The sequence below is a fragment of the Vombatus ursinus genome, unplaced genomic scaffold (assembly GCF_900497805.2).
Source record: "Vombatus ursinus unplaced genomic scaffold, bare-nosed wombat genome assembly UNPS02014813.1, whole genome shotgun sequence".
NCBI classification, from domain to species: domain Eukaryota; kingdom Metazoa; phylum Chordata; class Mammalia; order Diprotodontia; family Vombatidae; genus Vombatus; species Vombatus ursinus.
This window is the reverse complement of record NW_020954591.1, coordinates 25,946,132-25,958,958: the sequence shown is the minus strand read 5'-3', so window position 1 is coordinate 25,958,958 and position 12,827 is coordinate 25,946,132. Positions and strand designations below refer to the sequence as shown.

General features: G+C 40.1%; 1 protein-coding gene across 3 annotated transcripts in view; it reads left to right on the top strand.

Moving 5' to 3' along the window:
- NTM (neurotrimin) overlaps positions 1–5,448 on the top strand; it is a 1,238,439-nt gene extending 1,232,991 nt beyond the window's left edge. For 2 of the 3 annotated variants that reach the window (XM_027835124.1, XM_027835125.1), the window contains one exon: positions 3,768–3,941. In XM_027835124.1, coding sequence (XP_027690925.1) covers positions 3,768–3,868 — 101 coding nt within the window. In that variant the 3' untranslated portion in view covers positions 3,869–3,941. Of the gene's footprint in view, positions 1–3,767; positions 3,942–4,098 lie in introns of those variants that run through there. The other variant, XM_027835123.1, reaches the window with a different exon arrangement.
- The last annotated feature ends 7,379 nt before the right edge of the window (positions 5,449–12,827 follow it).

The following is a 12,827-nucleotide window of genomic DNA, read 5'->3' as shown; positions in this document are numbered from 1 at the left end:
TTCCCATCTTCTGGTGATTAGAACACTTTTTTAAACTTTTTAATTTTAAACATGAACTTCAATTCCCTGTTAAAACACTTTTTTTGCCATATTTTCTGATCAGCAGATCAGTCTCTTTGGCAAAGAGCATAGAAACAAAGTAAGAATGGAGCAGTTTGTACCTTCTCTCTATTATGTATCATCATCATCCTATCCACTCCAAGCAGTGGTCATATTGAGAAATTCACATATGGAAGGGAGCTTAAATGTTATATGGTCCTATCTCTAACTGTACAAGAATCCCTTCTATATCCCTGGAAAGTTAGATCCTTCTTTTTTTTTTTTCCTTTTGCCTCCACCTGAGTTTACTAAAACAACAACAATTGGAGCAACCCTTTTGTTCCTTGTGTTTAGGGTTTCTTTTAAATCTTAGATGATTCGTTAGGCATTCCTAAAGATTACAGAACAGTGATACTATTTTGAAATTCTTCATCCATTGGCTTCCCTACCTTTCATATGCTGTAAATCTTTTTTAAACTGTAAAGCTCTTTAGATAGCTTCCACTTTCCTTCTTCATTTGAATCATTTGCATCACTGGCATTTTGTTCTTGAGAGAATACCATCCATCTTGAGCCAACATTTTTTTTTGCAGAATTTTAGGCCTAGGATATCAGTTATCATTTCCTTGAATTCTTTGAAATCCATTCTCCTCAAAGGATGTATCCCAGTGTTCCAATTCTAAGATGACTTGGTCAACTTTTTCTAAAGATTTCCATCACCTATACTTCATCAAACAGTTCCTTTTTGTTTGTAGGAATCACATCCTAAGTAGTAATTCTCTTAGTTTCTTGCTCTATGTGTTTGAGAATAAAATTATTGACAACTTAAAAATGTGTCTTTTGTTCTGCTTTTATCAGAAAAAGAACTCTGGTCTATGTGTAATAGTTGAAATCTGTCCTCACTCTCATTAGACTAGTTTTCTAAACATGCAGAATTCAGGAAACTTTACTTCAGGGTCTAAATTTCAAGTATTCTTTTCTGAATTTGTAAAGTATAACTTATTTTGGTGGAATGGAGTTGACTCAGAGCTATAATAGATATGTGCTACACTTTACAACAATCTGATATGTGATAATCCAAACTTATTTTACAAAGATGCAGGAAGATGTATACAGTTATGTTATAGAGGTTCTAAAATGCTCATGGCAGGACTTCTTAAAATAGAAGTCTCTGGGTCATTCAAGTATTAAGAGCCACCACCAATTGAGGATTAATCAAAACTGATGATCACTACATCACCAAAACTACATTTAAGTAAATTGGGGTTTGATTTCTGGGCAATGTTTCCAGAAAATATCTATGGCCATGTGGCATATGATGCCTTAGTGTTGGGAAGACCTTACTTCAGGTCCTGCTTCTGATACATAAAAGCTGCATGATCATGGGCAAGTCACTGAACAGTACACCTCAATAACTTTTTAAGACTATACATTACTGAAGAATTATTCATCTTTTCTTGAGTCTTTCTTTTTTTTTGTGAGGCAATTGGGGTTAAGTGGCTTGCCCAGAGTCACACAGCTCATGTTATGAGTCTGAGGTTGGATTTGAACTCAGGTCCTCCTGACTCCAGGGTTGGTGCTCTATCCACTGCGCCACCTAGCTGCTCCTGAGTCTTTCCAAAGTAGTAGTTCCCCAAAGCACTGAAACCACGGGTCCACACAAAGTCAGTTGCCTACTGGGGCAATATGCCCCTATACCTATAGGGATTTTGTGAAGAAGGCTTGGTGCTGTCCTTTCTTCTGAATGGAGAACCAAAGAAGGTGTCAGAAGGAGAGTCAGATGTGTTGTGATGGAAAGAATGGATTTCCATTAGATTGTAAGCTCCTTGAGGATAGGGGCTGTCTTTTGCCTCTTTTTGTGAACCCAGCACTTAGCACAGTGCTTGACACCATAGTAGGTACTTAATAAATATTTACTAATTGATTAATTGATTGATTTGTGGTCAGTTCAACCACTTAATAGCAAAGTCAATCTGGGTAAATCACTTAACCACATTGGGCCTTCATATTGTCATCTGTAAAATGAGAATAATGATTTTTTTTCTTTACTACCTATCACACATTTATACTGTGATCATCAAATGGGATTATTATTATTATTATTATTATTATTATCATATGTTGATATCAACCAAAAGACTCTCCAATTGCTAAGTCCTTGGTTCCTGGACTATCCCAAATAAGACTCTGGAGTAGTGCAAGGTTGGAATTCCTTGTTGGGTATGAAGTTTCCCTAAAGAATTGAAGGTTTATATAAGGATTAAGGTTGGAAGTGAGAGCCACTGGTCCATAGCTTGAAAAATCTGCAGGCTTAGTCACTCAAATATGCAACTTGTCTGGCTAACATTGACCAAAGCACATGCCCCAGTAGGGCTCTCATCCTATACATTTCGTTGATATCTTACCTGATCACTAGCTTGGTCTTTGGTTCTTGCTTTTGGGAGAGTCAGTTTATTCTGATATAATGGGGAATACTGATCTAATAGGGAGTACCCTGTCTGAACAGGTTACCTTGGTTCAATGAGTATCAAATTATTCGAGTACCTAGACTCTCAGACTGATATAGATGTATGGGAGTCCTAATTGTTCATAAGTATCCTTGGTACAATGGGGTAAGTAGTTGGCAAGTTTGTTTCTGAGTGGCTAGGGTGTGTGTGTGAAGGAGACAGGCAGAAGAAAGGATCCAGTGACCTTAAGGTCTACACTGTTAGTCCATTTCCCTCCCTCATTTGACACATTCTCAATGGGGTGTCTGTGGGGTTGAAGCCATGTTTTCATCTTAGGAATTGAAAGTAGGAACTTGGTCCTCTCCAGTGCTGAACCTAAATTATAGTAGCAGGTTTTTTTTTTTTTAAATTCCTTGTTTCAAATATATCTTGGGTGGTTATTTCAATGTATAGCAAGAGTCTGGACTGTTCTGCTGACTTGGGCCCATTTATTCTCTATATGGGTTAGCCCCTGCCTTCCTGTCAGCATTGTTTTCTCCAGATGGAGAAGCATCCAAATGTTCTTGGTGGAACCCCTGTGACCTGGTCAGTAAGAAGGTGATTGACAGTGTACCCTCAGAGCAGACTGTGGCAGCAGCAACAGCAGAAAGACAGATTGGCTTTTCAACAGGTCTTTCTCTAGACAACAGGTTGGACAGCTGGATGGTTAAGTGAACATTTAAGATGGCCTGAGTTATCAAAAATGATGAGAACAGTGATGGGGCCATGTGCAGGCTCTGATGTTTATCATTAATTGTTCTGGAATGTTCTGAAACATAGATTTAAAGGTAATCTAGTTCTTTTTTCACTAGACATGCCATACTAAGACTTTAGCAGCCACAATGTTCTCATACTAGTTTCCCTAACCCCCCACACCTTTAGCTTTCAGCGACAGCATTTCTAGGGAGCAATGCATATTAGCACAACCAAATTTGACATAGCTTCTTCATCTGGAAGCTGGGGTTTGGGGAAGACTAGATGATCTTTAAGGTTCTTCTCAAATCTAAACCCTACAATCCTAAGAATTGCAATTCCAATTCAGGCCAGCACCTGCAACCCACAGAACAGTGGGACTCATGAAAAGCTTGTCTCAGAAGCTGTGCTAGAGCAACAGGGGTCATGGGTAACTCCAAAGGTCATTAGATGTTCAAGCATGAGCTCCCAACTCAGGTTTGGGTCTATGATGGCATTTCCTTCTCGGTTGAAGTTAGACTTCTAAAAACACTCTGTGTTCTTCCCACAGCCCCTGGTGCAGTCAGCGAAGTGAACAATGGGACGTCAAGGAGAGCTGGTTGCATTTGGCTCTTACCCCTTCTCATCTTGCACCTGTTGCTTAAATTTTGATGTGAGTGTCACTTCCCCACTGGGGAGCAGCCTCCACCACCTGCAACCACCAACTCAACAGCAGCAAAAAGAGCATACAAGTTTTTTTTTTCTTTTTAAGAATTAAATGAAATTAAGATAAACCAAGCCTAATGTGATAAAAAAAAAATCTAAGGGAAAGGGCAACTGGGGAGGGGGAGGGAAGGAAATTGCCTTGGAGGTATTTAGGCACAACTGCTTCTTTTCTTTAGCCCCAAATTATGAGTGCACACCCGGCTTTGGACCCACCTGCACGCTGCATTGTGTGGCCTCTTTGTTTCCATGGGGGGCAAAGGGTCAGCTGCTCTTCCTATTCTGACGTCCCCCATCCGCCACAGAAGACTTCTGAGCTGGCGGTCCTAAACTCTACTGGTAGATCCAGATGTGCAGACCCAGATGTTCCTTGGAGGACTTCTTCACAGGCATTACGTGTGATGAAAAAGAAAAAGAAAAAATATCTTCAAAACAACCCACTGACAACAACTATCCCGCGAAACACAACAACAAGAAATATATTGTTACATGTTTTTCATTTTACTACATGGACATCATGGATAATAAGGGATTCTGATTCATTATTAATTTTATTAATTATATTTTCTGATATGAACCTAGAACTGTTAGTGCAAAAACAAAAGAAAACTTTACAAAAACATGCAAAAAGAGGTGAAAGAGAAAGTATGTTTATTAAACATTAAAGATTAATAGTGTTCTTAACTAGGTTTACGAGTGGTGGAGCATAGCACCGGGCATTAGCCAACTGGTGAGGATTCTGCACGCCCACCAAAAAGTGATTTAACCAACATCTCTACCAGCGCTACAGATTTCTCATCCTTACTTCAGCGTTTAACGCATACAGTAACTATGCTATTTACAAACTGTTTAGAAATGGAAAGAGTGATCTCCATTGTATGATGAGTTTGTCAGCTATGCTTCTTTTAATGATACATATATATGCGTATGTGTTACACATATATACGCATATATATTCACACACTTTTTGTTAGTAGAGTACTAGTCATTTTCTTTCTCTGCAGGGTCCTTTCTCAGACATTACTGCATGCTGTATATGGCGTTAGCTGTGTGTTGGTCTTCTAAGACATGATAGAGTTTACTGGTAATTGTGTAATCAACTCCTGCCTTTTTTATTTTCTTGGGTTATTTACATGTCGGAGACATTTATAGAAAGTAAAAAAAAAAAGCAAACAAATGAAAAAGAAAACTAACCAGATGCAGCATCTCTTTCTGGGTATGGGTCTGTGAGGTGAAAGCCATCACAGGTGGCATGCTTCCCATTACCCCCTAGGGTACTGACAAGAACCAACCGATGGGACAAAAAGAGAGAGAGAAAGAAAAAAAAGTAACCACTTGCTTTAGCCCTGTGTGGGAATGAATCTGTTACACCCTTGTGGCCACTGGAGAATTTAAACTCTCTTGGTTCATTTAATTTAATTTTTATTTCCTTTTTTTGTGGATGAAATGGAAGAAAATGACATTTTTAGGTCACCTTTTTTCTGGGAGCTTGGAAAGCAGAGAGGCCTCTGGGAGGGATCCTGGATGTGATGAGGGAAGGTGGGATTCAGGGCTGGGGGAGGGGGGGGTTGTCTCTGACTTGATATTAAAAAGTGTTCCATGTCCCTCTTCAGCTTGGTGTGGTACCTCTTTCTAAAGCTGGGGGAGGGAGTCTTAGGGGGTGAAACAAGTTGAAAGATGGTCGAGGGAGAGGACTGGTATGGATGCTGGCTTATCTAGCATCTTCATAGGTGGGCTTAAAAAGCTTTGGCATGAGACTCCACTGACAAGAATGCCAGGAAAGAAATTTGGCAGAGACTCGGTAAGTTGTGGGATTTATGGTCTTTTTGATGGTCTTGATGGGAAAAGTCTGCATAAACAGTGAGGTAGATGATATGTAGCATCTTCCACGGTCTCTCCAAGCAATCTCCCTGGAGAAGAGACCTCAATATCATAGTTCAAGTCAAAGGTGCAGGACAGTGACCAGGGCCACGATGTCTTGGTGTTACAATCTCTCTGTGACTATCGGCATCCAGATAGAAAAGAAGCACAGCGTGGCTATCAAAACAACAAAATCTTCAAATTGGGTTCCTTTCCTTATGTTCCCTTCATCCACCATTCTAGAGCAGCAGCCTCCAAAGCAGAGGCCTCCCCCTCCTATGGGTATGGATAGCCAATTGGAGAGGAGATAGATTGATTCTATCCCAGCCTCTCATAGCCAATCATGGGACTTGTCTCTAGTAACACCTCCCTCTCCCCTTCCCCCTTTACTAGATACCTCTTCCCCACATGTACACATAAGCTTTCCATTGGCTTTGTGGTTTTGCAATGTCCAACCCACTCCACTTCTGAGGCCAATGCAGAAGATTACAACAACCACCACTACTCCTCCCCCTGCCACTACATACACATACATACATACACGCACAGACACACACACACTCTGGCTTCTGTGGCAGACAAAATTCCTTCAGTCAGCATGTCTTATGCTTTGTGGCTATAGCAGACATCCTTGAATAGGTTCTCATGACCAAGAAGTGCCCTCCTTTCATTTTGATGGTATATAATGAGTCTTGAAGGGTGATGAAGCATGAATGGGTTGCAGTCTTCATGGTGGATCTCGTTATTTTATTTTTAACTCAAAATTCATCCCTTAAGTTCATTTATTACTCTTTTATTATCTATAGTACCACCAACATTCTAACCACCCAGCTTTACCACTGCAAGTCATTCTGGACTCCTTATACTTCTTTGCCCTATATAGCTAATAAATTGCCATCTTGTCAATTATATTTTCATAATATCTCTGAAATGTGACCCTTTCTCTCCAGTCACATGGAGAGGACCTCTTTAGGCCCTTATCACTTTACATATATATGCATTATTGCAACAGTCTCCCTGCCTGGAATCTGTCCCTTCTCCAATCCATTCTCTATACAACTGAAAAACTGATATTCCTAAATAGAAGGAATGTCACTTACCTACATAATAATCACCAGTGGCTGCCTATTGATTCTAGTGCCAAATATTATTTCATTTTGATCTTATTTTTAACATGTTTTGTGTTGTACTTATTTATTAGGTATAAAATCAGTCAGGCAGCAAGTTAACAAGCACATATTATACTCACATTTTGCTCCAGGCACTGTGCTAAGTGCTGGGGATCCAAAGAAAACCCAAAACATATTTCCTGCCCTCAAGCTGCTCACAGTCTATTGGGGGACACAACATGCAAAAATATATATACACCTAGAATATATACAGTGTAAATAGAAGACAATTTCAGAGGGTAGGCACTAAAAGTAGGGGGTGGGGGGGTGGGGTGGGATGAGAAGAAGGGAGGAATGGCCTGGAAAAAACCCCTTCCAGAAAGTGGGATTTGAGCTAAGTCTAACCAGGTAAGCCAGGAAGTAGAGCTAAGAAGGAAGAGCATTCCAGTGCTGGGGGACAGACAGTAGAGATGAGGTGGAATGCTGACATGTAGAGGGGAAGGAAGTGTTAAAAAAAAAAAACAAATGAAAAATTAAAAGGGGGCTAGGTTGTGACTTTAAAAGCCAAATGGAGGATTTTATATTTGATTTGAGAGGTAATAGGGAGCCACTGGAGTTTAGTGAATAGGGGAGCAATAACATCAAGCCTGTGCTTAGGAGGATCTCTTTGGCATAGGAGTGGAGCTGGGGCTGGAGAGAGGTGAGAACTGAGGAAAGGAAACCAATGAGAAGATTATTGTAATAGCCCAGGCATGATATTATGAGGGCTTGCACCAGGATGGCAACTGTATGAGAGGTGGCAGGAGCAGCCGTACTGGACAATTGATTGAATATATGGGGTGAACGTGAGGAGTGGAAGACAGCACAGAGATTACAAGCCTGGATGACTGGAAGGGTGGTGATGCCCTCAGCACTAGTAGTGATGTTGGGAAGATGGGAGAGTTTACAGGGGAAGATAAATAAGTTCTATTTTTGCTATTTTGAGTGTGAGATGTCTATGAGACATTAAGATTGAGAATTCCAAGAAGTAATACAAGTTTGGAGGTAGGAAAGAACTTAGGGATGGATATATAGATCTGGGAGTCATCTGCTTAAAGATGATAGCTGAATCCATAGGAGCTGATGGATGATCACCAAGTGAGATAGTAGTCCTTGGACTGCAGATTAAGAACTTTTGGCATAGAGGGCCCAGGACAGAGCTGTGGGAGACACACAGAGTTGGTGGATATGGGTGTGTGCGGGATGAAAGTCCAACAAGGGAGAGTGAGAAAGAGCAGGCAGTCAGGTAGAAGGAGAACAAGAAAAGAGTCGTAGCTTCTGATCCTCCTATTACCTGTCTTACCTGTCTTTATAAATAAGAAAATAAACATGGAGGATTCTCTCTTTCTCTCTCTCTCTCTCTCTCTCTCTCTCTCTCTCCCTCCCTCCCTCCCCCTCCCCCAAAATGGGTGTGAATTTTTTTAAATGGAGACCTTTCTTTTAGAGGGTCCCTTTTTTACACCTCGTTCCATTACCAATCCCCAGAAAGCATCTTTTCTTACTCATACAAGGGGTAGAGCTTCATTCTATTCATTTTTTCTTCCCAGTCCCAAATGAAGAGGGAAGGGAGTTAAGAATTATTTTAAAGTCATTTGAAAGAGAACTCACAAAGCACTAAATTGCTAGGGTTGGCCTCCAGGTATCAAACAATTGAAGATTCATTCGTCCCCCTTGAGAGTTGGAAATGAGGGCAGTTACAAGTACTCAAACCTTGGTGTGCCTATGACATAAAATTCAGATCCTGCCTGAGAGGAAGCCTTGAGAAGCTCAGATATATGCAACTAGGAAAGGTTTGTTTCATTCAAGTATCTTCAATAAGTATTAAGTGCCTACTGTGAGCCACCTACTGGGAATACAAAAATGAAACAGCCATTGCCTTGAAGAAGCTTACATAGTGCTGAATGCTTGATTCTCCATTCCATATCCCATAACCCTAACCTTGCCCTAGTTCTTCCTTTCTTCTACCAGATTTCCCTTCTAGCTATAAATGAGTTATGGTCAGGTAATGCATTACCAATGTCTCTCCGCCTCTTATGCTTGTAGCTTTGTATTTAGCCTGAGATACATCTCCTATGTTCTAGGTAAAATGCTAATGCCTCTCTTACTTCCTTAAGTCTCTACCAATGAAGGTCCCTGTGCTCAAAGTTTATATTAGTTCTCACCAGAACCCAGAGCCCAAGAGTAGAAAATGCCAATAGCCAATGGACTACCCAGTGGGTGCCATGGCTGACAGGAGCTGCTAAGAAGGGAAAAGAGAAAGGAATGGCATAGTTTCTGTTTCCCTAATCAAACCATGTTTCCCCAAGGGGAGAAAATGAGGTTGCTGGTAAGAAAAGGTCATTTTCAAGCTCAGTGGTTGACTGAGCTTAAGAACATTGAGCTTCCTATGCAGACTGCTTAACTTTGTCTTTACCACTTTACTAGCTGTTCTGGCTGTACTTTGAATGTTATACACATGTATATAAAAGCAGGTCATTCTTGAATTCATGGCTCACCTTCAGGAGCTGCTGGTCTCAGTCCAGGACACTCAAGGAATGGACTGATTTTATAGGGCTTCTCTGATGGACCAAAATCTTGCTGCATTTTGTTTCTATCCCAGGGAGGCCTCCCAAGGGTACCACTTACCCTTAAGTTCCCCAGAAATAGAAGTAAGAAGAATCATTATTGAATGGATGAACACTCCCAAAGCTGAGGTTACCATGGCTCATTCAACAGGCCTCACTCCCACTGACGGACTTGGCTCCCTTCCAAGCTTTCTTGTTCCCATTCCTCAAGTCTCCAGCTCTGCTATGTTACAGACTCTGAAGGGGGTTATTGGGGTTCCAGAAGGAAGTGGAATCTTTATTCCACTCCCTCAAATGAACACCATGAGCAAAAATACTTCCATTCTCAATAACCCAGGTGGCAGAAATGCTAGGGAAGATTCATACTCATTTTAGGAAAAAACTGCAAATTTATCAATAAAGTATTCAATAAAGTTTCCTGTCATAAGAGAGAATTCCCCTTCACATACTTACAAAAACTGAGTTCTTTTAATTTAAAAAATGGTATCTTTTGTTTTCACATCACCTTTATTTTCAAATATATCATCCCTTCCCAGTGAGCCATCCTTTATATATATGAACAAACCAGAACATTGACTTAGTCTAACAATGTATACACTAATCCAGACTCATAGCTTCCTACCTTTAAAAGGAAGGGAGGAATGTGCATTTTCTCATCTCTTCTCTAGGGCCCAATTTTTCCATTTTAATTACAAAGCTTTCAGTTCCAAAAATGATTTCTTGATGGAATTATGATTTCATATCTTGGATATGTAGCATGTTGTAGTGTAGCAAGCTGCCACCATGTTAGATTGAGCCCCTATGAAATCACCTAGACCTTAGAGTAATATTGTGTTGGCTATTACCAGATTTCCAAATTTGGCTCTTCTCATAAGAACTGCTGGATAGATGCAAGTACTGCTGGATAGATGCAAGTACTGAACCAAGGTCTCTCTTGTGGAATAACCTATGATTTCATCTGAAGACCAGCTCTCCTCTGCTTTATCCTAAAGTATGAGGCACAGCTAGGCAAACCTAGCAGCTGAGTCCTCACTCCACAAATGGCTTCTGACTCCAATGGACACATAGCAGGATTTCAATAAATGCTTATTGTTTCTTTTTATGCTGATGCTGATGAATACCAAGTCTTTTAATTCTAAGACTGGAGGTAAGTTAACAAGTGGGTCAATATTAAACAAGGATTGGGATATGGCATCATCAGGAACAGTGCTCACCTTTAGGGGCTCCACAAAGTTGCTCCAAATATATCATGGCCTGACATGGTTGTGTAGACTTTTCTTCACCTTTGCTTCCTGACCCATCCGGAGAGGGTTGTCTCTGACTAATCAATAGCACAAGAAAGACCTAGAATAGAAAAGGCAAAGGCACCAGCCAATCATAATATGACCCTTATGCCTGTATTTTGAAGGTATGGATGTACATAAATGAGTTTGTCAGTCAGTCAATAAGCATTTATTAAGCACCTACGATGTGCCAGGCATTGTGCTAAATATTGTAGAGCAAGTAATGAGAGGGCAGTTTTCCATTTTCATTAAAGATGGAAGAAATAAAATAATTCTATTCTTTTGGGGGAGAATAGGAAAGTAAAAGGCAGCATAAAATACTGGAAAGGATGCCAGATTCACAGCCAAATAACTTGAGTGTATGTCTAGGTTTGGCCACTTACTGGGCTATGCAACAGTGGGGCAATCATTCCTCTTCTGTTCTCTAACCTGCAGTAGGTGAAGGTCAGATTACAAGATCCTTAGGATGCCATCAAGCTCTAAATCCTGAGTGTGTGGGGAGTGAGAATTAAAGAAGACAGCCCCTTTTTCCTTTTACAAGCTCATGATTACAAGAGGTTCTGTATGCCACACTCTGTATAGATTCAATACATATGCCTAACTCCTGTTTTAGATCATGTTCAATTGCTTTGTTGTTTAAAACAATCACATAGGAAAAAATATTTTGTCTGTTTTTTTTGAGGGGGGGGAGCCAAATACTATAATATCTCTGTCCAAAATATAGGTGTCTCTTTCGACAGTATATTGGTTCCTCCCCATCCCACTGTATTCCCTATGCCACCTTAAAGAAATACAACAGAACATAATATAAATCTCTTTAATACCAATCCTTAAATTTCCACTCTTGCCTCCTTGTTTGGAAATGAGACATTTCATGTGGCTTCTAATTCCTTCCAAGTCTTCCCAGTGAAGTAAGTCTCTTGTTAATATGTTAGGTATAATGACAGAGAAAATACATTGAATTTTGAGTCAGAGGATATGCATGAGTCTTGGTTCTACCAGGTTTTAACTGTGTAATATTGAGTGAGTCATTTAACCTCATTGAGCCTCCTTCCTCATCTGTAAAATGGGCATAATAACACTCATAGCACTTCTCTCAAAGGGTGAGGTATGGTACAAAGTATTCTGGATTTGGAGTCAGAAGATTGGTTCAGACTGGCTCTGCTACTTGCTATTTTTATTGCATTGGGCAAGTCACTTAATTTTTCTGGGCCTTAGTTACCTCAACTATAAAATGAAGGGAGTTGAGTAAATAAGGAGTTCTTACCATTTTTTGGTTTGTTTTGTTTCCTGGACCATTTTGGTGGTTAAGTGAAGCCAGTGGACTCCATAGGTGATCAAAAAACCCTCCCATTCTTCATGTGTTTACCCAACCAGAACTAGTCCCAGAGTATCCATGCATGGGCCATAGTCTCTTCAAGAGACTTTCATTCCTCATCATTACCACTCTCCCATCAACAGATACCATGCTCCACAGCAGGGGGTGCTGAAGCCAACTTGAACCAGCTCTTACAGATTGTTAAATTTTCAGTGTGAGTATTTACACCTTGAAATGGGCAAACACTACAAATCAGAACTTGATTTATTGTTGTGTTGATTGTCTAGACTAAAGAAATTGTTAATAATGCAGATTAAACTTCAAAGTGTGTCCTGCATATGTTTTTTTTTCTTTTTTTCTGGATAGACAGTTGTTAAACATTTTCTAGCACACCCTTGCTTCCCAGTGTCTCCTCATGGGGATACATCATCAGAGACACTGTGTGCACACCAGACCTCATTGCACATAAGACAAAATATGTAGGATTACAAAGGAAATCAATTATATTGAAATGCAGTTATTTGGAATACATTTTTAAAGAGTTCACAGATCCCTAGTTAAGAACACCTGGGCTACAGAACCTATAATATCTATTCTAGCTCAAAAGCTGTGATCCTTTGAACCTTAAAGCAATATATAAATGCGTTATTATCATTTCTTCTCTTCCTAAAAAATACAGCCTACTTTCCCTAGCCCTTCTAATATAATAAAATCACAATAGCTGATATGTCTATA